General features: G+C 44.7%; 1 protein-coding gene across 2 annotated transcripts in view; it reads right to left on the bottom strand.

The window, feature by feature from the left end:
• Window positions 1–26446, bottom strand: part of WDR45B (WD repeat domain 45B) — an 86947-nt gene that overhangs the window by 43518 nt on the left and 16983 nt on the right. For both annotated transcript variants that reach the window (XM_033961030.1, XM_033961029.1), the window contains 4 exons: window positions 11706–11807; window positions 7267–7354; window positions 5014–5108; window positions 2435–2625 (listed from right to left, as the gene is read on the bottom strand). In XM_033961030.1, coding sequence (XP_033816921.1) covers window positions 2435–2625; window positions 5014–5108; window positions 7267–7354; window positions 11706–11807 — 476 coding nt within the window. The remainder of the gene's footprint in view (window positions 1–2434; window positions 2626–5013; window positions 5109–7266; window positions 7355–11705; window positions 11808–26446) is intronic.

The following is a 26446-nucleotide window of genomic DNA, read 5'->3' as shown; positions in this document are numbered from 1 at the left end:
CATTTAAATCTACTTTCTGATTTCTGTCTTTCAATCAGTTCTTAATCCATAATAAGACATTATCTCCTATCCCATGACTATCTAATTTCCTCTGAAGACTTTCATGAGGTACTTTGTAAAATGCCTTTTGAAAATCCAAATCAATCAGCTCACCTTTATCCACGTTCATTCACTCCTTCAAAGCAATGCAGTACATTGAGATAAGATTTCCCTTTACTAAACCCATGTTGGCTTTCTCTCATTAATCCATGCTTATGTATATGTTCTGTTGTTTTGTTCTTTATTAGTCTCTACCATTTTTCCCTGCATCAACATCACACTCACCGGTTTGGTTTATAATTTCCTGGATCACCTCTGGAATCCTTTTTTAAAATCAGTGTCACACTGGCCACCCTCCAGTCATCTCGTACTATGTTGTATTTTTTTTCCAATTCTATCAGCACTCTGGGATGTATACTACCTGATCCAGACGATTTGCTACTGTTCAATTTATCAAATTGACTCATTACATCTTCCAGTGTTACAAAGATTTGTTTTTCTCTGGTTTATCAGAATTATATACTATTTCTAGCACCGGTTAACTTCCCTACATCTTCCTTAGTGAAGATTGAAGCAAAGAATTAATTTAATATCTCCGCTATGTCCTCGTTTTCTCTGAGAGCCCCTTTTATCCCTCGGTCATCTAGTGGTCCAATCAAGTCTCTTCCTGGATTGTTTTTAATATACCTTTTTAAAAAAAGTTTATACTGTGCATTTTTGCTTCCAGCACAATCTTCTTTTCAAGGCCTCTCTTTGCTTTCCTTATTAGTGCCTTACATTTGACTTGCCATTCATTGTGCTGTTTACAATTATTTTTAGTCAGATCCTTCTTCCATTTTTTGTTCTCTTTTAGGATTCTTTTAAAGCTCTAATAGATTCCTTCACCTCACTCGTTAACCATGCCGACTGCCATTTGGTCTGCCTTCCTCCTTTTTAATATATAGAATATATCTAGTCTGGGCTTCCAGGATGGTATTTTTGAATAACAGAAATAAGAGCCTTACTCTAATGAGAGGGGTCAAAATGACTTGAAACTCCAAAAACCAGACCTGCTCTCTATTCTCCAGACACCTGAAGGGTTTAGGGCTAACTAAGCCCCTTGTATCAAATGTTTGGTTGGAAATTATAAACAGAGTGAGTGAGTGAGAACTCATGTGGAAGGTTTTATCCGAGTTCACCAGGGTTCAACACCACCAAATGCACTAACGTGCTTGGCAGATATTACCCACACACATCATTTTAAAAACACTCTGTGGGCTAATCTAAAAATCTATAATTCATAGTGCAAAAGTATGAGTGTCCCATTTGTTATCTTCCTTCCACCAGGTCTCAGTGATGCCTATTATATCTATCTTTTCATTTAGTGCAATATATTCTAACTCTGCCATCTTGTTTCTTAGGCTTCTGGCATTTGCATACAGACATTTCAAACAATGCATGTCATATCTATTTACAATTTTCTCAGCAATTCGCATGGATAATTCGCAATCTTTAAAATCAGCTTGCTCTATATTTAAGGAAACCTGGTCTACTGTGGACTCTATTGCAATCTCATTTTCAGGATGCTCTGTCTTCCCTTTGTTGATGATATCTTTTAAAAATACCTTGCTCCGAACCATGCTCTTTAGAGAGACTGTCAGGAATGGCTGTGACTCACTGGTCGAGCTGCTGCCTCTGCACCCAGAGGTTATGAGATCAAATCCCGGTGCTGCTCCTTGTGACCCTGGACAAGTCACTTAATCCTCCAGTGCCTACCGCTTTGAATGTAAGCTTTGAAATGCCAAAGCCACAAAAAGGTGGTATACAAGTCCCGATTCCACTTCCCTTCCCCCAGTTTCTAGTTTAAAAGCTGCTCTATCTTCTTTTTAAATGTTGATGCCAACACCCTGGTTCCACCCTGGTTAAGGTGCAGTGCATCTTTGTGGAACAGGCTCCCCCTTCCCCAGTATGTCGCCCAGTTCCTAACAGGTCTAAAACCATCCTCCCTGCACCATCGCCTCATCAATGCATTGAGACTCCAGAGCTCTGCTTGTCTCTTGGGTCCTGTGCGTGGAACAGGGAGCACTTCTGAAAATGCTACCCTGGAGGTTCTGATTTTACCTTCCTAAGAGCCTAAATTTGGCTTCCAGAACCTCCCTACCACATTTACCTATATCATTAATACCCACATGTACCAAGACAGCAGACTCCTCCCCAGCATTAAAATCTTATCTAGGTGAAGCGCGAGGTCCGTCACATTGCACCAGGCAGGCAATTGACTAAGGGGGCCTCATGTCCACCAGCCACCCAGCTATCCCAGCATTCTCAGTCCAACTAGCCCCAGGAGTCAAGTCTCACTCTTAATGAAAAAACAATAAATCATTTTCAAGATTCTATGGTGTTCTGGTTAACTTACCTTTTCTGATGCTGTTGCAATTCTTGTTCCCTGCAAGTTTAAAGCTATACAGCTCAGCACACCCTCATGAGCAGGTATGTCTACAGGGGGTTTCTCAGTATTAGCCAAGTCTACAATCTGCACATGCCCAGTATGTGTACCAGGAAAAGCCAGCAGGGAGTTGTTACTGTTTGGACATAAGACGCAGAGTCCTAAAAAGAAAACAGATTAGAAGCACTGCCCATATGAATCTGATTTCATTTAACATGTGGATAGTGGGTCAGATTAGAACAACAGTTCTCAACCCAGTCCTTGAAATATATTAGCAAGTCAGGTTTTCAGAATACCCATGACAACATTGAATGAGATATTTGCAAGCATTTCTTCCATTGTATAAGAGTCTTTCATGCATATTCATTGTGGATATCCTGGAAATCTGACTGGCTGAGATGCTAGGACCGTGAACTTGACCCATGTAATCTGTTTTTGGGGGGGAATTTAAATATTACATTTCAGAAGTAGCAACAAAAAGCCCTCAAATATTTTCTAAAATAGCACTTCTCAAACTTTGTGTGGCCATAACCCCATTGTAGGAGTGAAAGATAGGCCGTGCAATTCCCAACCCTACCTTGCTGCCCCTTGTTGCAGTCAATGCCACTGAGCGCTGGGACTTTCAACAGACATAATCCTCAGCCTCATGGCAAGCTAGCACAGGCCATTCAAGTGGGTTGCTCCCCATCCTCATCATGGTTGGGGCCCCCAATTACACATTTTGCAATGTCATTTGGAGTCATGACCCATAATTTTGGAAGTGCTGCCCAGCCTGAAAACAAGCTCGGGTCTAAAGACCCCAAAATAAAATATTGAAAAAAAAATTTTTTTTGAAAAGGGAAGGAGGAAATGAAAAATAGAAAATACACATTGGAAGGCACAAAAAAACTTGAGTTTGGCGTAATTTGGACTAACTTCAAAGCACAAAGCTTCTCAGCTCTGCAAAAAACTGAGAATTGATAGTCTTGCGAGATGACGTCAGGCAGGAAGGCACCGACACATGTGCTATATGGGTAGTCTCAAGACCTTCAAAAGATTTAAAATGATAGTACACTTTTTATACTGTCCATAATGGACTCTGTGGATGTCATCCACATGTGAGAATATGCTGCCTGCTTTTCCTGGGATAAAGAGAAAAATTCTGAACATTTCAGGCTGCACGATACCCTTACAGCGCAAAGCTCTTGGAACTATTTTTTCCTCTGTTTCTATCTACAGAAGATAAACATACTGTGACTATTACCACTACTACTATTTATAATTTCTGTACCGCTGAAAAGCATACTTGGCACGGTACATAACCCATTCGTTTTGGACTGGTTTGGCATAGACGTAATGGAAATGGGAGATTCAGGTTCAAAAATAAGAGAAAAGTGTGTGGCGGCAGCTAAGAAAGCAAATAGAATGTTGGGAATTATCAAGAAAGGAATGGGAAACAAGATGAGACTATTATAGTGCCCTTGTATTGCTCCATAGTGTGGCTGTACCTCAAATACTGTGTGCAATTTTGGTCACCACATCTCAAGAAATATATAGCAGAATTAGAAACGGTACAGAGAAGGGCAATGAAAGTGATAAAAGGGATAGGATGACTTCCCTATGAAGAAAGGCTAAATGTTTAAAAAGAGGCTTATACTATAATCACCCTCCGCATAACCAGCAGGGCAGTACACAGAAATCTTTGGCAGAATTTCATTTAAAAAAATAGTACAAAGAGATGGCTCAGGGGAGATATGATAGAAGCCTATATGGAGGCCTTGAGGGGAGGAGTGGTCTAGTGGTTAGAGTTACTGCCTCAGCACCCAGAAGTTGTGAATTTGATCCCAGCCTGCTCCCTGTGACTCTAGGCAAGTCGCTTAACCCTCCATTGCCCCTGCCCCAGGTACCAGTTATATTATGAGCCTGCCAGAACAGATAGGGAAAATACTTAAGAGTACCTGATTACTATTCAATGTATTGTAAATCGCTTTAGATGAATCTCTTTATGAAAAGGCGGTTAATAAATCCGAATAAAGAAAGAAAAATATTGAGTGGAGTGAAATAGGCAGATGTGGATCACTTGTTTACTCTTTCCAAAAATACTAGGACTAGAGGACATGCAATGAAGCTACTAAATAGTAAATTTAAAACAAACTAGAGAAAATATTTTTTCACTCAACATGAAATTAAACTCTGGAATTCGATGCTGGAGAATGTGATGAAAGCAGTTAGCTTTAGCAGGGTTTAGTTTAGCAGTTAGCAGGGTTTAAAAAAAGATTTGGACAATTTACTTAAAACAGAAGTTCATAAGCCATTATTAAGATGGACTTCGGAAAATCTACTGCTTATTCCTATGATAAGCAGCATAAAATTGGTTTTACACCTTGGACTCTTGCCAGGTACTTGTGACCTGGGTTGGCCACTGTTGGAAACAGGATATTGGGCTTGATTGACTTGTCTGTCCCAGTATGGCAACTCTTATGTTCTTATGACCCCTGGATCTTTTTGCACATGTCCAATCATTCCCAACTCCAAAATTTCTCATGCTCAACAAGTTAGTCAAAACATACCTTTTGGATTATAACAGGTTTCAAAGACATGCAGCTGGTGGGGGTTATGTGTAAAAGTGAATACTTTTATCATGGAATCCAAAACCACCACAATCCTGGGAAAACAGAACACAAAATCAAATGGAAACATTTCAAACACAGAAACAGAGAAAATTAAGGCAGATGAACCATTCATACATCAACTCTCTATCTTCTTTCTCCCTAAGAGATTCTATGTGCTTGTCCTATGCTTTCTTTAATTCAGATGTGATTCTCATCTCCACCACCTCCAGAGGTTGTTCCCTGCTTCTACCACCTTTTTTCATAAAGTAGCATTTCCTTAAGCATGTCTCCTTTTAACTTCATCTTAAACTATATCATGCCAGAGTCTCCTTTCATTTGAAAGATACTCACCTCCTGTGCTTAAGCCAAGGAGGTATGTAAATGTCTCTATTATATCTCCTCTCTCTCATCTTTCTTCCAAAATATACATTGAGGTCTGTAAGGATGTCCCCATATATACTTTATGTTTTCCTCCATTGCTATCTTTAAATAATGCTTCAGGTTTAGATTGTGAGCCTGCCAGTACAGATAGGGAAAATACTTAAGAGTACCTACTACTACTACTATTTATTATTTCTATAGCACTGAAAGGCATAAGCAGCACTGTACATTTTAACATGCAATAGACAGTCCCTGCTCAGCAGAGCTTACAATCTAATTTAGACAAGACATTTCAGGGTTGGGGAGATTATGATAAAGGAAATGATACAGTGGGTATGGGTATCTGACAGCAGTGATTGGGAGTTAAGAGTTAAAAGCAGTTTCAAAAAAGTGGGCTTTTAGCTTGGATTTGAACGCTGCCAGGGTTGGAGCATGACATATTGATTCAGGCAGCCTGTTCCAGGCATATGGTGCCGCAAGAAAGAAAGGACGGAGTCTGGAATTGGCAGTGGAAGAGAAGGGTACACATATTCTCAGACACCGTGGACTTCTGCAAACCTTATCGGAACATAAGGCTCGGCTGCTTAACATACTATTATTTCTGGCTATTAAAAACATTCTACATTGCTGGAAGGATTTGTCTAAAGTAGAATATGCTGTGTGGTGGAATATGGTCTGTTTAACTACCAAATTTGAAAGTGTTATCCCCAAAAAACATAATTCTATCCCTACCTACCTCAAAATACGGAACTCTGACAATTCATACTTAAAACTAGATAGATGAGATTCGGATTTTGAGTCATATTATACAGTTATGTACTAACAAAATTAATTTTGTCTAGGCATTAGAGGTGCCTTATCGTGGGGCTCTTTGGGTACTTCTCACACTTCATTAGGATTACTGTGTGTTGATGAGACTTGTGCTGGTTTTATAATACAAGAGAGACATTGATCAACCAGTTGTATTGTTTCTAGAATGTTTCTTTTTATATGAAACCAGATGCTGTGGGGGCCTTCCCTTTTGATAAATCGCTATAGGCTCTGCCAGTCTTGATCCCGCCCCTCAAAATCAGGAAGTAACTTTAGAAGGGGGTGGGAATGAGACCAGCAGAGCCTAAAGCAATATGGCAAAAGGGAAGGCCCCCGCGGTGTCTGGCTTCATTATTGCCAGACAGTTTAGCAGGACCGGGACCAAAGGCAGGGCTGTTGGCAATCCAGACGTGCCGCTAACTCCTCACGCTCCCCCTCTTCCTGGCATGGCGGACCACCGCGGCCACTACTGGGAGGAATCAGCTGCCTGCATGTTGGACCTGCCCCTGACTCACGACTCCATCCCCCAGAGCCCCAGGTAGGTAGTGCTGAAGAAGCAATGATAAAAAGTGATAGGGAGAGATTTGGGATGGAAGTGGAGGATTTAGCGGAACTGAAGGCAGGGCTGCTCACAATCCGGATGCACCGCTGACTTCTCACTCTCCCTTCCTCCCGGCAAACAGCATGGAGGACCACTATGGCCGCCGCTGGCAGGAGGAATCACCTGCCTGCATGCATGTCGGGTCTGCCCCGCGACTCTATTCCCCATAGCCAGACCCCCGGTAGGATTAAATTTTGCTATTTTTTTTTTTAACTACAGTAGTTAGAGAAGTACTCAAGTGTAGACTCTAATATAAACAGATACCCCCATGTTTGGGCCCAAAATATTGGTTTATATTCGAGTATATACATTATGCAGTATTTTCCAATATAGTTTCATGCAAAGAATTTTAAAATATCTTGAAACAGAATTTCTCCAGCAATATAACTTGCACCTGGTGTGTAGTTTGTGCCACATACCTATCTCTCCGCAGTTTCACTGCTTTAACTTCAGTAGAAAATTCTATTTCAATGACTGTCTTCTTTTTCAAATCATCCCAGATCATCACTGAAATAAAATGCAGACTATGACAGCATCATAACACATTCCCAGTGCAGAATTATAATTATAAATACATACCATTTACTCCTGCCCCCACTGCCCAAGTCAGTGTTAGCTGTTGGCATTTATTTGTTTTATTTAAAAATTTATAGCCTGCATATCCTGCAATTCTAGGCAGGTAACAATAAAACATGCATAATAAAATAACACACGATTACATAACAATAAAAGTTATACAAAGAGTTGACATGAAAAACTACTGCAATCAAAACTGCTAAAAACTTTAAAATAACCAGTCAGAAAGTGTATCAAACATAAAATTAAAGCCACATTTTTGGAAAGGAACACTTAGAACAAAAGAACTGCCATCTCCGGATCAGACCAATGGTCCATCGAGTCCGGTGATCCGCTCACGCGGAGGCCCAGTCAGGTGTACACCTGATGTAGTTTCAGTCACCCATATCCCTCTATGCCTCTCGTCAGGAGATGTGCATCTAATTTGCTTTTGAATCCTAGTTTTTAACATCTTCCTAAACTGCAGAATCCCTGACAGACTTATCTCCATGGGCAACTTGTTCCAATACAATGCCCCCTTTATCATCAACATAGCCCTCCACTGCCCAGAGAGTCTCACCACACTCAAAGATGGCACATCCACACACAACTTGTTCATAGATCATAACACTCGTAATGGCTGATAATATTGTAACAAAGATCGAAGAATCAAAAGCCCATAATCCTTCAAAAACTTGAAAATCAGACCCAAGACCTTAAATTTAATATGTGCATTAATGGGCAGCCAGGGCAAATTATGTAAAATGGGTGTAACATGATCAAACCTCGAAGCTCACACAATTGTATGTGCAGCATCTGAAAGAAAAAACTAAGCTGGTAGCTTCAATCAAACATTATTCTAAGGATAATGTGCTGATCTTTAGAACCAGTTAATGTTAGCATTAATGCTTGAGAAGAACTATCAAGCCTTTCTTAGGGGTCCTTTTAGTAAGCAGAAATAAAAAAATAAAAAAGTGCCCTTAGAGCATGGGAAAAACCTGCATTAGGGGGCGATAAGACCATTTTTACTGCAGCCGGAACATAGCCAATTTTCCAATTTCTGAATTAGTGGCCATGTTCAAATGTTGCCATTAGATAGCAGGAATTGTGTATTATTTTATGCAGTACGATTGCTGTTGGAAAAGAAGCAAATTGATGCTTGTGTACTGTATTTTTATAACTCACATTTTACAGGAATTACCTCCTTGGAAAGCGGAATATAAATTCAGATTTAAGTTAATTCAAATTCAATTAAATAACTGTGTGACCTAATAGTCAGATGTTTTATGGATGTCCAATATCTAATCTGTTCCTACAGGGACATTTTCCATGCATAACTTTTAATCTATGAGGATTGAAAAAATGCCAACACCAGTATTAACTAGAACAAGATTACCAACTTACATCTTTGGGCAGTAACTTTTCCGTCTAACACAACACTGAGCACAGGTGCTTTGGCCATTAATTTATGGTAAGTTATTTCCGTGTTATTTTTTTATTTTGCCCTCATCACTGTACATAAGTGTATAATGTAATACAGTCTCTAGTATCTAAGGCCTCTACAAAGTCTGTAAACTCAGTGACAGGTCAGCTTACATAGTATCTTTTAGGCAGCAATAAAAACATTTGTTATATTGGTGAGAGGTTTCAATGTTGCTAATTTTGCATGTGTCTGTGTGTGTTATGAAGGTAAATCAAAAAGTAAAGGCAAAATACATTTAACAGCTTTAATAGAAGTTAACTGTGTGCAATTGAACATATTACTTTTCCAAAGTCACCATGAAGATGACACATTTCGCGACCTTAGAATTACATGGTTCTAACTGTACCGCAGTTAGAACCTTGTAATCCCATGCATAGACTAATTTCTGTACATAGAATCATGTAATTTCTTATGAAACGAAGAAACGATTAAGTTGCAATAAATCCTTGTGAGTGTTGTAACATCTACATGTCAGATAGAACCCGGAAGTCATCGGAGTTAAAAATAATGAAAATTGTCACTTAGAACCCTGTAATTCTAAGATCACGATTTGTTGTATCGTTCAACTAGCTTCTGCATTCCTGCAGAGAAATTTTTCGGCTGCCATGTGAGCACTACTTCCTTTACTTCAACATCAGAGGCGAATCTACAGCCTCAGAGACTCCTTCAGTGGACTGAAGATGTGATAATCGCTGGGCGCTAGATCTGGGCTGTAAGGAGGATGCAGAAGACATTCAAACCCAAGCTGTTGCACTGTCTCTTCTGTCACTGCTGCTATACGAGGACGTGCACTGCCATGGTGCAGCAAGACTGTTTTGGACAACATTCCTTTTCTTTTGCTGTGAACTGAAGGTTTAAAGTTCATTTCACAGCGATGCACAACAATTTTCACAGTTCACTGTTTGCCTGTGCTATATCCATACTGAGTCAATTTCTGACAGTGAATTTCCACAGGTTTCACTCCATCTGCCCATAGAAAGAACACTACTGCATGTCATTCTTCAATGGTACAATCTTGCAATGGAGTCTCCATGTTTCTGACATTGTGGCTGCCACACAACTAAATCCGAGTGCTGCACTGTGCATGGATGAACTATCCAACAGGCAATGTACAAGCACATATGCTGCATTTTTGCAAGCTCCGCTCCAGTTATCACATAATTTAACAATTGCCTTTAATTTTTGAGTTAATGAGTGAGTAGATAGATACTTTTCTTCTGAAGACACTATTATGATGAGAAAAATAGTCCAATACTACTTAATGAAATGTAATTATGTTAAATGGTTAATTAACTCCTTTAAAAAAGTGAAGAAAATGGCTTAACCCTTTAACTGGCAGATGCTTTACATAACTTGGTGTTGAATGAGAGCAACAGTGCCAAGTAACAGGCATTTGGAGATGCAGATCTCCCATAAGAACCATAGGAAACACATTTCGCTTCTGAACAACAATGCCAAATAAAGAGTTAAACTACTTTTTTAAATCCCATTAAAGATTAGCTATTCCATTAATCATAATTCTTCAGTACTAAAGGTTCACAATTAGTTTCATATTGTTTCCCTCCTTCCAGTTTCTTTCTGGAACTTGATATCATTGCCTCCATGTTTATACAGTAGAAGGCAAAATCTCATCAATTCATAGGGGGGGGGGATCATACTTGGTCTACCTGTTCAATGTGTTTATATACACAATAAGCCTGCCTTGCTAGATTACTGTATATACTCAAATATAAACAGATTTTTGGGCCAAGAGAATGGTCCAAAATGGGAGGTCTCAGCTTCTAATCGAGTCCTCTAGTCTGCTCCCCCTCTGTCCCCACCCATACCTGTTGCAGGCCTCCCTTAGGACTGCCTGAAGCCCTGGTGGTCCAGAAGTGAGCCGGAACAGGAGCGATCCTTCCCATGTCCTGTTCCAGCTGATTCTAAACCACCCCACCTTCCTCCCACTTCCCTTATCCCTGTAGATCATACCTTTAAAAACCTGGTGGTCTAGCGGGGAAGGAGTGATATTCCTACTGCCTTGTGAGAGCTACAATCAAAAATGACTGCCGCCAGTTCCTGCTGCAGTGGCATGAGACCACGGGAACTCACGGCGACATTTTTGATCGCAGCTCTCACGAGGCTTAGTAAACTGTGTAAACCATTCCGAGTTCCCTTGGGAGAACGGTATAGAAAATTGAATGAATAAATACATACATACATTTTTGACTGCGGCTCTCATAGGGCAGGAGAGTAGAAAGATCACTCCTGCCCCCAGTTCACTGCTAGACCAACAGGGCTTTAAAAGGTAAGGTCTACAGGTGTCAGGGAGGTGGGGTGGTTTAGAGTCAGCCACAATAGAACACAGAAAGGATCACTCCTGTCCCGGCTCACTGCTGGCTTGCTTCAAGGTAAGTCTATTGGGCATTGGGGGCTAGGAAGGAAAGGATGGCTGGGTGCAAGGCAGGGCACTTGATTATAAACCTTCCGGTTTATATTCAAGCCAGCCTTTTTTCCTCCTTTTTTTGGGGGAAAAAAAGATTACCTTGGTTTATATTCAGGTCAGTTTATATTCAAGTATATATGGTATAAAAGTTGAGTTTCCCCATCAACAAACTTTTTCATTGTGTATCATTTGGTCACTTCTGTATTTTTTTTTTTTTTTCAAAACTGCACCACACCATTAAAGCTTGTGTAAAAGATTATACATGATATACAGCTTGTCTGTCTATCTTCATATAGTGTTTGAGAGTTCTACATGAATGCACAGGGGAAATGCATCTAGAGCTGAGGGACTGTATATTGGAGAAGTTTCAAGAGCTAAAAAAAAATGTTCTTTACCTTTATTTGGAGGATACTTTGGCTTCTTTCCTCCACCAACTAATGCTAAGTAGTTACATCGAAACAACATTTCAACATGGCCAACTCCCCCTTCCAGAAATTCTGGGGAAAAAGCAAAGCAGAAAGACTGTAAATATATTTACACCTGAACTAGTCAGTTTGATCTTTCTGACAAAAAGCAGTTATATAAAGCATAGTTACTTACCGTAACAGGTGTTATCCAGGGACAGCAGGCAGATATTCTTAACGCATGGGTGACGTCACCGACGGAGCCCCGGTACTGACATTTTTAACTAGAAAGTTCTAGTTGGCCGAACCGCGCATGCGCGAGTGCCTTCCCGCCCGACGGAAGAGTGGGTGGTCCCCAGTTAAGATAAGCCAGCTAAGAAGCCAACCCGGGGAGGAGGGTGGGACGTAAGAATATCTGCCTGCTGTCCCTGGATAACACCTGTTACGGTAAATAACTGTGCTTTATCCCAGGACAACCAGGCAGCATATTCTTAACGCATGGGTGAACTCTAAGCTAACAGAGAGGGAGGAGGGATGGTTGGCCATTAGGAAAATAAATTATGTAACACAGATTGGCCGAAGTGTCCATCCCGTCTGGAGAAGGTATCCAGACAGTAGTGAGTAGTGAATGTGTGAACTGAGGACCAAGTGGCAGCCTTGCAGATTTCCTCGATGGGCGTGGAACGGAGGAAAGCCACAGAAGCAGCCATAGCTCTGACCCTGTGAGCCGTGACAGCACCTTCCAGTGAGAGACCGGCCCGAGAATAACAGAACGCAATGCAGGCAGCAAGCCAGTTGGAAAGCGTCCGTTTAGAGACAGGACGACATAGACGGTTAGGGTCGAAGGACAAAAAGAGCTGAGGGGACCAGCGGTGAGCCCTGGTATGGTCAAGGTAGTATGCAAGGGCACGTTTACAGTCCAGCGTGTGCAACGCCTGTTCCCCAGGATGAGAATGGGGCTTAGGGAAAAAGACAGGCAACACAATGGATTGGTTGAGGTGGAAGTCCAAGACCACCTTGGGAAGGAATTTAGGATGGGTACGCAGAACCACCTTGTCATGGTGAAAAACAGTGAAAGGTGGGTCGGCAACCAGTGCATGCAGCTCACTAACCCTCCTGGCAGAGGTGATGGCAATGAGGAAAAGCACCTTCCAGGTCAGAAATTTGAGTGGAGTAGTGGCAAGAGGCTCAAACGGAGGTTTCATGAGGGTAGATAAAACCACATTCAGGTCCCAGACGACTGGAGGAGGCTTCAGAGGTGGTTTGACACTGAAGAGGCCTCTCATGAACCGGGAAACCAGGGGATGAGCTGTAAGCGGTTTTCCGAAGATAGGCTCATGAAACGCAGTGATGGCACTGAGGTGGACTCTGATTGAGGTGGACTTGAGGCCAGCATCGGATAGAGAGAGCAAATAGTCCAGTACAGTTTCCACCGCTAATGAGGTGGGATCGTGGTGATGCAGTAGACACCAAGAGGAGAACCTGGTCCACTTCTGATGGTAACATTGGAGGGTGGCCGGTTTCCTGGAGGCATCCAAAATGCGGCGGACAAGCTGAGACAGATTCTCTGGAGAGGTCAGCCCGAAAGAAACCAAGCTGTCAGGTGGAGCGAGGACAGATTGGGATGTAGTAGAGATTGATGCTGCTGCGTAAGTAGAGTAGGAAACACAGGAAGAGGAATGGGCTCCCTGGAGCTGAGCTGGAGCAGTAGGGAGAACCAGTGTTGGCGAGGCCACCGAGGAGCGATGAGAATCATGGTGGCTCTGTCCCTGCGGAGTTTGAATAACGTCCGCAACATCAGAGGCAGTGGAGGAAAGGCATAGAGGAACCGATCCGTCCAGTCGAGCAGGAATGCATCCGGGGCCAGACGACGAGGAGAGAAGAGTCTGGAACAGAACTGGGGCAGCTGATGGTTGTGAGGAGCTGCAAAGAGGTCCACCTGAGGAGTGCCCCAGCGAGCAAAGTTGGAGCGGAGTGTGGGAGGATCCAGAGTCCACTCGTGAGGTTGAAGGATGCGGCTGAGATTGTCGGCCAGGGAGTTCTGTTCGCCCTGGATATAGACAGCCTTGAGGAAGAGACTGTGGGCCGTGGACCAGGTCCAGATGCGGATGGCCTCCTGACAGAGGAGGGGAGATCCGGTGCCGCCTTGCTTGTTTATGTAGTACATGGCGACTTGGTTGTCTGTGCACAGGAGAAGAACCTGAGGGTAGAGGAGGTGCTGGAAGGCCTTGAGAGCATAGAACATGGCCCTGAGTTCCAGGAAATTGATGTGATGTTGACGCTCCTGATGGGTCCAGAGTCCCTGGGTGCGAAGATCTCCCAGGTGAGCGCCCCATGCATAGGGGGAGGCATCTGTGGTTATGATCATGGAGTGAGGGGGTAGATGAAAGAGTAGACCCCTGGAAAGATTGGAGGAGTTCAATCACCATTGAAGAGATTGCTGAAGAGACGATGTCACAGAGATGGGATGAGAAAGAGGATCCGTGGTCTGTGACCATTGGTTGGCCAGAGTCCATTGGGATGTCCTGAGGTGGAGTCGCGCCAGAGGAAGCACATGGACCGTCGAGGCCATGTGGCCCAGGAGGACCATCATTTGCCGAGCTGGAATGGAGCGACGAAGGAACACCTGACGGCAGAGGTGGAGCAGAGTCCGATGGCGGTCTGAGGGGAGAAACGCTCTCATCAAAGTGGTGTCGAGGACGGCTCCAATAAACTGAAGTCGCTGTGTGGGAAGCAGATGCGACTTGGGGTAGTTGATCTCGAACCCCAGGAGGTGGAGGAAGGAGATGGAGTGCTGAGTGGCTTGAAGCACAAGAGGAGACGTAGGTGCTTTCACTAACCAATCGTCCAAGTAGGGGAACACCTGGAGGTTGTGGGACCTGAGAAAGGCCGCCACCACAATGAGGCACTTGGTGAACACCCTGGGCAATGATGCGAGGCCAAAGGGTAGCACTTTGTACTGATAGTGACGGTGCTGTACCTGAAATCGAAGGTAGCGACGTGAAGTCAGATGGATTGGAATGTGAGTGTAGGCCTCTTTGAGGTCTAGGGAACATAGCCAGTCGTGTTGAGAGAGAAGAGGGTAAAGCGTGGCAAGGGAGAGCATTCTGAACTTTTCCTTGACCAGACACTTGTTGAGGTCCCGGAGATCGAGGATGGGACGGAGGTCTCCTGTCTTCTTGGGAACCAGGAAGTAGCGGGAGTAGAATCCCTGACCCCTTTGGTCTGGGGGTACCTCTTCGATGGCATTGAGAAGAAGGAGGGATTGGACCTCCCTCAGGAGGAGAAGGGATTGGGAGGAGTGAGAAACAGACTCTATGGGAGGATTGTCTGGTGGAAGAGTCTGGAAGTTTAGAGAGTAGCCGTGGCGAATGATGTTGAGGACCCACAGGTCTGATGTGATGATCTTCCAACGGCTGAGAAAGAGTTGAAGGCGTCCTCCGATCGGCTGAGGAAGAGGCAATGATGGTGGGAGACTGGCTATGCCCTGGAGAAAAGAGTCAAAAGGGCTGAGATGGTTTTGATGGAGGGAGAGGCTTGGCAGGTTGGTGGGACTGTGAGCGAGCCTGAGTTTGATGCTGTTGACGAGGTCGGCTAGGCTGTTGTTGAGGCGGGTTGAGAGGTCTGGCCGAGAACCTTCGTTGGTAGGAAGACTGCTGTCTGTAGGGGCGAGCAGGTGGAGTCTTCTTCTTAGGTTTTATCAGAGTATCCCACCTGGTCTCGTGTGCCGAGAGTTTCTGGGTGGTTGAGTCCAGGGACTCCCCGAAGAGTTCATCACCAAGACAAGGTGCGTTAGCCAGGCGGTCTTGGTGATTAATGTCGAGGTCAGAAACTCTCAGCCAGGCCAGGCGCCTCATGGCAACAGCCATTGCAGATGCTCGAGAGGTCAATTCAAATGAGTCATAAATGGAGCGCACCATGAATTTCCGAAGTTGGAGTAAACTGGAAATTTGTTGTTGAAAAACAGGAACTTTATGGTCAGGAATGTATTTTTGGAAGGAGGAGAGTTGTTGCACCAAATGCTTCATGTAGAAGGAGAAGTGGAAGGTGTAATTATTAGCCCTGTTGGCAAGCATTGAATTTTGATAAAGGCGCTTGCCAAATTTATCCATCGTTTTGCCCTCTCTGCCAGGAGGGGTGGAGGCATAAACACTGGAGCCCTGGGTTTTTTTTAAGGTGGACTCCACTAGAAGAGATTCATGGGGTAGTTGAGGTTTGTCGAACCCCGGGATAGGAATGACCCTGTACAAACTATCCAGTTTTCGAGGGGCTCCCGGTACCGTGAGAGGGTTTTCCCAATTTTTGTAAAAAGTTTCCCTTAAGATGTCGTGGACGGGTAACTTCAAAAATTCTTTGGGGGGTTGTTCGAAGTCTAAGGCGTCGAGGAAAGCCTGGGACTTCTTAGAGTCGGATTCCAATGGGATAGAAAGAGCCGCCGACATCTCCCGTAGAAATTTGGTGAATGAGGACTGTTCAGGTTTGGAACCGGTATCGACCATCGAGGGTTCCTCGTCCGTTGATGAAGCCTCATCATCGGTACCGGGTGGGGATTCTTCCCATAAGTCCGGGTCCCTGACGTCGGTGTGTGTAGGACGGGACGGTGGTGTGGATGGCTCAGTGTGGCGAGTCTTAGAGAGAGATTTGCCAGAGCGCATCGAGGCGGTACCGGGGGAGGAATATCGGTCCCGGTCTCGGGGGTACCGGTGTCGGTCTTGATGTCGGGGAGGGTCGGCATCAGAGTGTGGTTGCACGGGAGGATTGAGTGGTTCAGCCGCGAGCACCGGCATGGACGTGTTCAACGGTACCGATCGGGTCGACACCGGTGGTATGGTGCGAGGCTCGGGCCGGTCCGGTACCGGAAGGAGAGGGGCCAACATTGCTGGCAACAGGCGTTGGAGTTGCTGCAGTAGTTGCTCCTGCAATTGGCTTTGGAGTATGGCCGCAATGCGGTCGTCCAGAGGAGGCACCGGTACCGCTTTTTTCTTTTTCGGTACCATAGGTGCCGCTCCATGCCCCGGCGATGAGGAGGCCGATGACGAGGCACTCACCGAAATCGGGGCGGATTGTTTGCGGGGTCGGCGTGATGCCGGGAGGACCGGCGTCGCCGCTGTGGCAGGAGGGCGCTCAAGGGAAGTGAAGATGAATAATTTAATGAGAAGGCACTGTTTCTGGGGTACCTGTTCTATAAAGGCAATGCATTGTAGATGCCTTGGGGGGGGGGGGGTTCTAAATCAGACTCCCAAATGCAGGCGCATTACACCTGCATCCATGTATCTTTTAAATTATATACATTCATCACATCTCTGTCCCTGCTCCCCTTTCACCTCACTGCCAGAATGAGGGTGATTCTATAGTAGTCTGCCTATGGACTCTATATAGAGGAAACAGTTGATGGCCCAGCCCAGCCAGGGTTTCCCTGTGACTCCAAGTGGGTTACTGCCTTTTGTCCATAGGGTTGTAACAGACCGCTGCTGTTCATTATATTTATAAACGATCTAGAAACAGGGACGAAGTGCGAAGTAATAAAATTCGCAGACGACACCAAACTATTTAGTGGAGTTGGGACTAAAGAGGACTGCGAGGAATTACAAAAGGACCTGAACAAGCTGGAAAAGTGGGCGATGAGATGGCAGATGAAATGTAAAGTCTTGCATGTAGGAAACAGAAACCCAAAGTACAGCTACACGATGGGAGGGCTGGTAATAGGTGAAAGTGCCCAAGAAAAGGACTTGGGTGTAATAGTGTACAACACAATGAAACTGTTGGCACAGTGTGCAGCGGCTTCTAAGAAGGCAAATAGAATGCTGGGTATTATCAAAAAAGGCATTACAACAAGATCGAAGAGATCATCCTGCCATTGTATCGGACGATGGTGCGCCCGCATCTGGAGTACTGCGTCCAATATTGGTCGCCATTTCTTAAGAAGGATATGGTGATACTCGAGAGGGTTCAGAAAAGAGCGACATGATTGATAAAAGGTATGGAAAACCTTTCATATGCGGAAAGATTAGAGAAACTGGGGCTCTTTTCCATGGAAAAGTGGAGACTTAGAGGGGACATGATAGAGACTTTCAAGATCATGAAGGGCATGGAGAAAGTGGAGAGGGACAGATTCTTCAAACGTTCGAAAACTACAAGAACGAGAGGGCATTCGGAAAAATTAAGAGGGGACAGATTTAGAACCAATGCTAGGAAGTTCTTCTTCACCCAAAGGGTGGTGGATGCCTGGAATGCGCTTCCAGAGTGTGTGATAGGACAGAGTACGGTATTGGGGTTCAAGAAGGGATTGGATGATTTCCTGAAGAAAAAAGGGATAGAAGGGTATAGATAGAGATCACTATACAGGTCCTGGACCTGATGGGCCACTGCGTGAGCAGACTGCTGGGCAGGATGGACCCCTGGTCTGACCCAGCAGAGGCACTGCTTATGTTCTTATGTTATGTTCTAAGGCTTCTTAGCTGGCTTACCTGGTGCTAGCGACCCCGAGGAAGGATCAGGCGTCGTCGAAGTAGTCTGTGCCGACTTTTGTGGTGCCGTCGACGGCGCGGCCGATTCAATGGCAGATCCGGTGCCGAAAAGTATATTCTGTTGGATCTGTATATTTTTTAATGTACGTTTTTTCAGAGTAGCACAGCGGGTGCAGGTGTCAGCCCGATGCTCTGGACCCAGGCACTGTAGGCACCAATTGTGCGGGTCAGTGAGAGAGATCGGGCGTGCACACCGCTGGCACTTCTTAAAGCCCGGCTGAGGGGGCATGAAGGGAAATACGGCCTCCGCAAAATCAAAACCCGAGGCCTGTATGGTGGCAACAGGCCCCGCCGGGGCCGGCCTGAAAAATAAAGAAAAAGGAAAAAGCAAAGTTTGTTTTTTGTTTTTTTTTTAAACGGAAAAGAAACCCGAAGGGAAAAAGAACAAAAAAGTAGAAAATTTCGCGAGCGGGAAGGCAAAAATAGATTTTTCAACAGCCGTTGAAAACACATGCGTCTTCTTCGCTCCGCGGAAACGAAGAAACTGGGGACCACGCACTCCTCCATCGGGCGGGAAGGCACTCGCGCATGCGCGGTGCGGCCAACTAGAACTTTCTAGTTAAGTGTCCGTACTGGGGCTCCGTCAGTGACATCACCCATGCGTTAAGAATATGCTGCCTGCTTGTCCTGGGATAAAATCCATTACATGGAGGCCCTACTAAAAGGCTTTTTTGGTTAAATGACAAACCAAACAAAAACAGGCCAGTTCCAGTGCTTGAGTATTTCATGAAGGCCCACCTTTTTCCCCCCAAATATGAGCAAAATTGCCTGTTGTTCACACTACTTGCAAACATTTCTTTAACTTGCATAGAAAAAGAAAAAAACATTTTTATTAATATGAGAACAATAGAGACTGACCAAATTTCGGTTTTGTTACCAAAACCAGCCTGAAATTGAGACTCTGCTTCATTTCGGCCAAAAATGCTGGAACATTTTCAGTAGAAACAGAAACAGTTGTGCAGCCCACAAACTCCACTCCCTCTCCACCCCGAGCACAAGGAGCACTCACTCCTGGAACCATACATACCCTACTTCTTTCACTTACTGTTATCATTTTTCTAGTGGGTAATTGGGGCAGGAGCAATTCATACGTCAGCTCCAATCTCAAAATGGCTCCCAAAACTTCCTGCAGCAGGCTCTGGAGGTTTTACATGCCATTTTGAAATTGAAGCCAACATGGACCCCAAACAGTCATTAGACCATCAATGATACAGTATGCCAGTTTCAGCTGAAACCAAGCAGCAAATATTCGGCTTCAAATTCAGTTTCGGCCAAAACGGAGAGGGGAGGAGAGGGCCAGGTTTTGACTGCTTTTTATAGAATGAAGATGTGGCTAAGTCCACCCACCTCTGCAACTATGATCAAAAACAGGCGTGATTAAAAAAAGGGAATAGAGAGGAGCTCCTCAGGGTAATGACCACAGACTACAGCACTAGCAGTCTCTCAAGCACAATGCACCAAATGAAAATCTTTAATAATTAAAAGAAATTTGCTGATGTCATTACAACATACTCCACATGGTCACTACTGCTATTCCATACTCCTGATAACAATAAAATATCCCAAGTATTACACAACTTAGTTTTGTGCATAGCAACACTATTATTCTACTTCCCAAAAACTGTTTTAAATCCAGATACTGTACTTCTATGTTTGAGGGCCAAAGCTGCTTTTTCTAATTAACATCTTAAATTTTATTTATAAATGAAAGCTGAATAAAATTACTGTGAATGCTTGCTAATTCACCTGGATATAATGAATTAAAGATTAGGAACTGGCCCAGAATCTCAGTGGTAGTACTAAATTACCGCAATATGGAGAACCTGGGGTTTATTTCTTGCTTGGTCTTCCTGAGTAAGCAAAGATACAGCTGCAGCATTTTTAAGGCAGGTAAAACAAGATTCCAAGCTATTACAAGATATAGAAAAGGATCCAAGCCAAGGACTGCCCCCATAATGAGCAGTGCAAGTGAAGTTGTTTACCTATAATGGGGACACTACTGATCAGAATAAAATCAGGTACACAAGTGGATGATGTCATCCAATGGTAGAGATACAGAATAGCTCTGAGCTCAGAAGAGCTTCTTTACTAACTTAGGACTTCTAATCTTTGCATTAGAATAAAATTGGTCAACTCCATGGGAAGTTGGCAAGTATGCATCCGATTTATCCTGCATTTTTGAAAAACTCCAGTTACAGGTATGCAGCTATGCTTTCTCCATGGGCAAAAGGGATTAATCTGCCAAATAAGTGAGGGATCCCAAAGCTGAGGTTTGCCCTACTTGTATTGTGATGTTACATTGTATACAGCAAGCTGGACAGATCACTTAGAGAAACTGACTTTCAAATTAAATAAGCCTTGAAGAACTGCTTAAGTGTCTTTCCTAGATATATTGTCAAAAATGTAGCGTGAAGGTATGAACAGATGACCATGACACATAGATAATATCCATTAAGGAAATGCATATTGTTAATTAAATTTGCTAGTTCGCCTGGCTTTAAACAGATCACAGCAGCTTACAGAATAAGATATACCACAAAAAGAAAAAAAAACCAACCAGACCATTAAAAATAGGACAGACATAGCACTTGGTTACTCTTCAATGAAAGTTCTTGACAAAGTATTCAAATAGCACGCCAAACAAAGATCGGATTTGTCCACGCACTCATTTTCTCAGTGGTTAATTACAGATGCGAAAGCTGGACACTATGGAAACAAAGACAAAGAAGATTGACTCATTTGAGCTTTGGTGCTGGAGAAGGATTTTATTCGTGCTGTGGACTACCAGAACAACAAATAAATCGATTCTGGAAGAGATCAAACCAGCTATGTCACTCGAAGTCCAAATGATGAAGTTACAACTGTCTTATTTTGGTCACATTGTCAGATGAGAAAGATTATTGGAGAAGGACATCATGTTTGGAAAGAATGAAGGAACCAGGCAAAGAGGGCGATCTGCAATCAGATGGCTGGACATTTTGAAAACAACCATGGGGATGACGCTGGAGGACCTTAATGGACTAGCACAAAACCGATTTCTTTTTAGATCTGTAATTCATCAAGTCACTAGGACTCGAACACAAGTCAATGGCACCTAACACCCAGCACACATGCAGAAAGCGAGCAAAGATGGGCAACTGATGTAGCCATGGCTGCTATCCAAAATGTTCAATGTATCAGTTAGTAATAAGATATAATAATGGAGTATAGAGTCTGCTTGCCAGTTTGATGGCCTTCTCTATTACAGCAGTTTAAATCTATTAGGATTAAAGCCAGCCTGAATAAGAAAATCTCTTGCTCTTTTATGTAATACTAGTATTTTAGCCCGTTACATTAACGGGTGCTAGAATATATGTCTGTCTGTCTTTCTTTATTTATTTCTGTCTCTCTCTCCCTCCCGCTGTCTTTGTTTCTGTCTGTCTCTCTCCCTGGCCCCCTTTGTCTGTCTTTCTGTGTCTCTCCCTGCCCCTGTGTCTTTCTTCTTTTCTTTCTGTCTGCCTTCCTCCCGCTGTCTGTCTTTCTTTCCCCCCCACTTCCCTGTGCAGCAGCCACAGCAGCATCCCCTCCCCCTCCAAGTCCCTGTGCATCAGCATTTCCCCCCACCCTACTTCCCTGTACAGCAGCATTTCGATCCCTCCCCCCACTTCCCTGTGCGGCAGCCACAGCAGCAGCATTCCCTCCCCCCACACCACTTCCCTATGCAGCAGTAGCGTTTCCCTTACCCCCCTTCCCTTCCCGTGGTCCCGACAAACCTGCCAATTCCAGCAGCTTGTGCAGCACTCTACACACGCTGCTTCAGGGCCTTCTACTGCCCTGATTTACTCTGGCACGTCCCTGATGACATCATCAGAGACGCGGCAGAGCAAATCAGGGCAGTAGAAGGGCCCGAAGCAGCGTGTGTAGAGTGCTGCACACGCTGCTGGAATCGGCAGGTTTGGAGTCGGGACCGCAAAGAACATAGCGCCTGGAGTGTTTTGTCGGTGCTTCCCTTCCCGCCCCACGAGATGTCACCGTGGCTCCTCTCAATCCCCACCAGCGTCAGAAGCCTTCTCCAACGCTGGTGCGGCTGTTGAGAGGAGCCGAATATTGTGGAGCACAGGGAGTCCAGTGCTGGCGGCCAGTCCTGTCGTCGAGTGTAGGTAGGTGCTGGGAAGGAGTAAGTCTGGGGACTCGCACATGCGCACTCCTGCGGCCACAAACCTACGGATCATGGAAGCACGCAGTTAAGAGTGCGCATACATGGCTAGGGTTTTATTATATAGGATATTAGTATATGAATGGGCTTTAGACTTGGCTGTATAAATTTGGGGTTTTTGTATCCTGAGAAAGGTGGATGTGATGCCACGTAGCAGTGCATACTCACTGTGTAGAGAGGTCTGTGTCGGTGTCTCTTAGGGAGCGCATGTCATATCATAGAGCGGCATGCATCCGTTGCGTTTAGGAGCACGTCGCTCCCTGTGCGCATGGAGCTGCGGCACTCCCACTGGCGGCTGCGGGGTGGCACTGTGACCCGGGCTGCGGCCAGGCTCCGGGCAGGGCTGCAGCTCCGTCACTCAGTGGCCGAGACCTGGGCGGGCGGCGGCGGGCCTCACGGCACACGGAATTGCAGAGCGGTGGCTGCTGCAGCCTCCAGCCTGGCCCCAAGATGTCCGGCAAAATCGAGAAAGCAGGTAAGGAGAGGTGAGGTGGAGGGGCAGGAGAAGCCAAGGCTGAGCCATAGGCCTCAAGACCCCCCCCCCCCGGGCTCTGTCATGTCCCAAGAGACGGCCACCTCTCCCCCCATAGCTTCTATGGTGCCCTAAGAGACAGCCGCTCCCTATGCTTCCGACGGACGGAATTATACCTTAAGAAACAACAGTCACCCCCCCGCGAGTGTGGGGCAGTTGTAGGCGCGCATGCGTACTCCTTCCTCCACGGACATTCAGATCAGGCAACACGCAGGAAGGAGTGCGCACTTAGCATTTTATTATATTAGATTCTATGTTTCTAATATTGTCAATGTATGTTCCTCAATAGCTCTCAAAGTTACTTTTTTTTAACTCTTTCTTCTTGGATTCCAGAACCATAATTTATGACTGGCTCCATCTACTACTCTCTCTCATTTGGCTTTCACATGTCATTCCACTTTTACCTGTTTAGCACCTTCTCTGTGGGATGTAGTGTCACTTTTACTCCATTTACAAATGGTTTATTTGAAGTTCAAAGTTGCTCTGTAGAAATAATTTTGTCCCAAGCCTTTGCTGAGCTGGGGGGATGGGAGGGCTAAAGACTTTGGGGAGGGATAGAAAGATGCTGCACAAGGAGATGGTTGAGAGGGGAGGAAAGATGCTGCACATGGGGGAGGAGGGAAGAAAGTAAAGAGGAAGAATTGGGGTGGAGGACAGGAAGGAAGAGATGATTGTTGTACATGAAAAAAATAAGATATCCCCCCCAAAATAAGCCCTAATGCATTTTTTGGGACCCAAAATTAATATAAGACACTGTCTTATTTTCAGTGAAACATGGTAGTAGTAGTATTAAGAAACCACTAACCTGGCAGGCTGATTGGAAGATTAGGTTCTTACCTCAATAATCTTTTTTCTGTTATAAGACATAGGATTCTGTACTATAGCTGTTGCTTCCCATTTTTAGGTTTTTGCCAGGTACTTTTGACTTGGATTGGCCTCTGTGAAGATGGTCTGATCCAGTAAGGCTATTTTTATGTTCTTATTAGTTGCAAATTGGCAGAAGGGTATCATTCCTCCCCTTCTGCGGTGGAGAACAGCTCCCTCTTCAGTTAGTACCAAAGCAATCGAACTCCACTCAAACAGAAGAAAAGTGAAGGAGGAGCACAAGGAACGTCCCCGGCAACAGACCTTATTATGTTCTGCTCTGTAACTTATAAAAAGGAACAATCAACACTGAATAACGAATTAAGTACATGAGTAGCTTGGAACCAATCTGCTGCATTTGCAGGAGCATCACCTAGTGTAGAGGTCCCTGACAAGGGAAGCAAAGGCATCATCTGAATCTCCCATTGGCAGATTGTTCCCGACCTACACATGGCACTGCTTCTGGGGATTAGGGGTGGAAATCCCCCGGCGCTACCAGGGCTGCAATTCCAGAGGGATTCATGGGTCTATGTTTATCATATAGGCCTGAAACATCATTTTTATAAAGTCAGGAGGAGGATCCCTGCCCCTGAGGTGCAGATGGTCCTTTACATGATTTTTCAGCCAAACCACGGCCGCGCTTTGCAAGAGAATCACATGTGCTGCTCCTCAGCTCAAACTATGACTTGCGACTCCTTCCTCAAGCCCACTGGATACTATTACCACATGATGGAATTGGGGGGTGGTAAGACAGCAACTCCCACCCTTCTGATTTCATGAAACCGGAAGATACGTCAAGGAGGGACTCATTGGCAGAAGGAAGGCCTCAGAACAGGCCTCTGAAAATTTTTCAGCATGGCGCAACTGACTCGTTCGGGTAAGGTAAACGCAAGGAGAACTGGGGAATAGATGCCGAGTCGTGGGGATGTTGCCGCGCCTGTTACAATTTTTTGCCAAAGGAGCAAGGCCGTTTACTGCTCTAGCAGGGAAGTGAGATACCTTGTTCCCGTTCCTGCTGTAAGTTGGCTACATTGTTTTCTATTTTTGCGGGATAACAGTGGGTTGCTATATACCCTGAACAGTTTATTGCAATTAATCAGGAGATTTAAAAATATCCAACACATTTCACATCTAGCCCCACAAATATACCCTGTTCACCCACTGTTATCCCGCAAAAACATACAGAGCAGTGTTTCTCAAGGCGATCATGGTGTACCCCCTTGCCAATCATGTTTTCAGGTGGACGTTCTATCTTTAATTCTTGGAGACACTCAATAATAATCTTCAAAAGTACTCCAGGCTTAAACAACCTACGCAAAGTCGGGTCCTCTCAGAGATCCACGGCTGCCATCTGGTCAGGATCTGGCCCTCCTAGACATAATTCAAAATTACCTGGTACTGAGGATGCAGACTGGGAAAGTAAAGGCATACCGGTAGATACAGAATCCACTTCATCCCAATCCTCTTCTGACTGTATCCACGTGTCTTGCGCTGTGGCAAAACTACACTTCTAGATGGGAGAGCCCCTGATGCTACCACTGCCATGACACCCGAGGGGTCACTGCGACAACTGTAATTTAAGTACATTTCATATATCATACTTATAAATTCTGGAGCAAAAGCCGAACAACTCTGGGGTTTAATAGCAGATGTGCAGCTGTGTTACACCGGGGACACACTTTTACCTTTTCCCAGCTCCCGCCAAGATTTTGACCTGGAACTCAAGTCATCTGGGACTGCATATAGAAACATAGAAAGAAACATAGAAACATAGAAAGATGACGGCAGATAAGGGCTACAGCCCATCAAGTCTGCCCATACCATTGACCCCCTTTTAAGTCTACTGGCCCCCTTAACTCTACTGACCTGCTCTATTAAGTCTATATCCTAGCGACCCTATTGATTGGTTTGACTCTCGCAGTGATCCCACATAGGTATCCCATTTATTCTTGAAGTCTGGGATACTGCGGGCCTCGATCACCTGTACTGGAAGCTTGTTCCAATGCTCTATCACTCGTTCCGTGAAGAAGTACTTCCTGACGTCTCCACGAAACTTCCCTCCCCTGAGTTTGAGCGGATGTCCTCTTGTGTTCGAGGGTCCTTTGAGAAGAAAGATATCATCTTCCACCTCGACCCGTCCCGTGATGTACTTAAATGTCTCAATCATGTCTCCCCTCTCCCTACGCTCCTCGAGAGTATAGAGCTGCAATTTGTTCAGTCTCTCTTCGTACGAGAGACTCTTTAGCCCCGAGACCATCCTGGTTGCCATCTGCTGAACCGACTCAATTCTGAGCACATCTTTACGGTAATGTGGCCTCCAAAATTGCACACAGTATTCTAGATGAGGTCTCACCATGGCTCTGTATAATGGCATCATGACCTCAGGCTTCCTGTTGACGAAACTTCTCTTGATACAACCCATCATCTGCCGTGCCTTAGATGAAGCCTTCTCCACTTGAGTAGCAGTCTTCATGTATGCACTGATGATCACTCCCAAGTCTCGTTCTGCTGTAGTCTTGGTCAAAGTTTCTCCATTCAAGGTGTAAGTTCTGCATGGATTTCCATTTCCGAGATGCATGACCTTACATTTCTTAGCGTTGAAGCCCAGCTGCCA

This window comes from Geotrypetes seraphini, chromosome 10 (genome assembly GCF_902459505.1).
Source record: "Geotrypetes seraphini chromosome 10, aGeoSer1.1, whole genome shotgun sequence".
NCBI lineage: Eukaryota > Metazoa > Chordata > Amphibia > Gymnophiona > Dermophiidae > Geotrypetes > Geotrypetes seraphini.
Note: the sequence above shows the minus strand (reverse complement) of the source record. Positions and strands in the feature narration are given on the sequence as shown.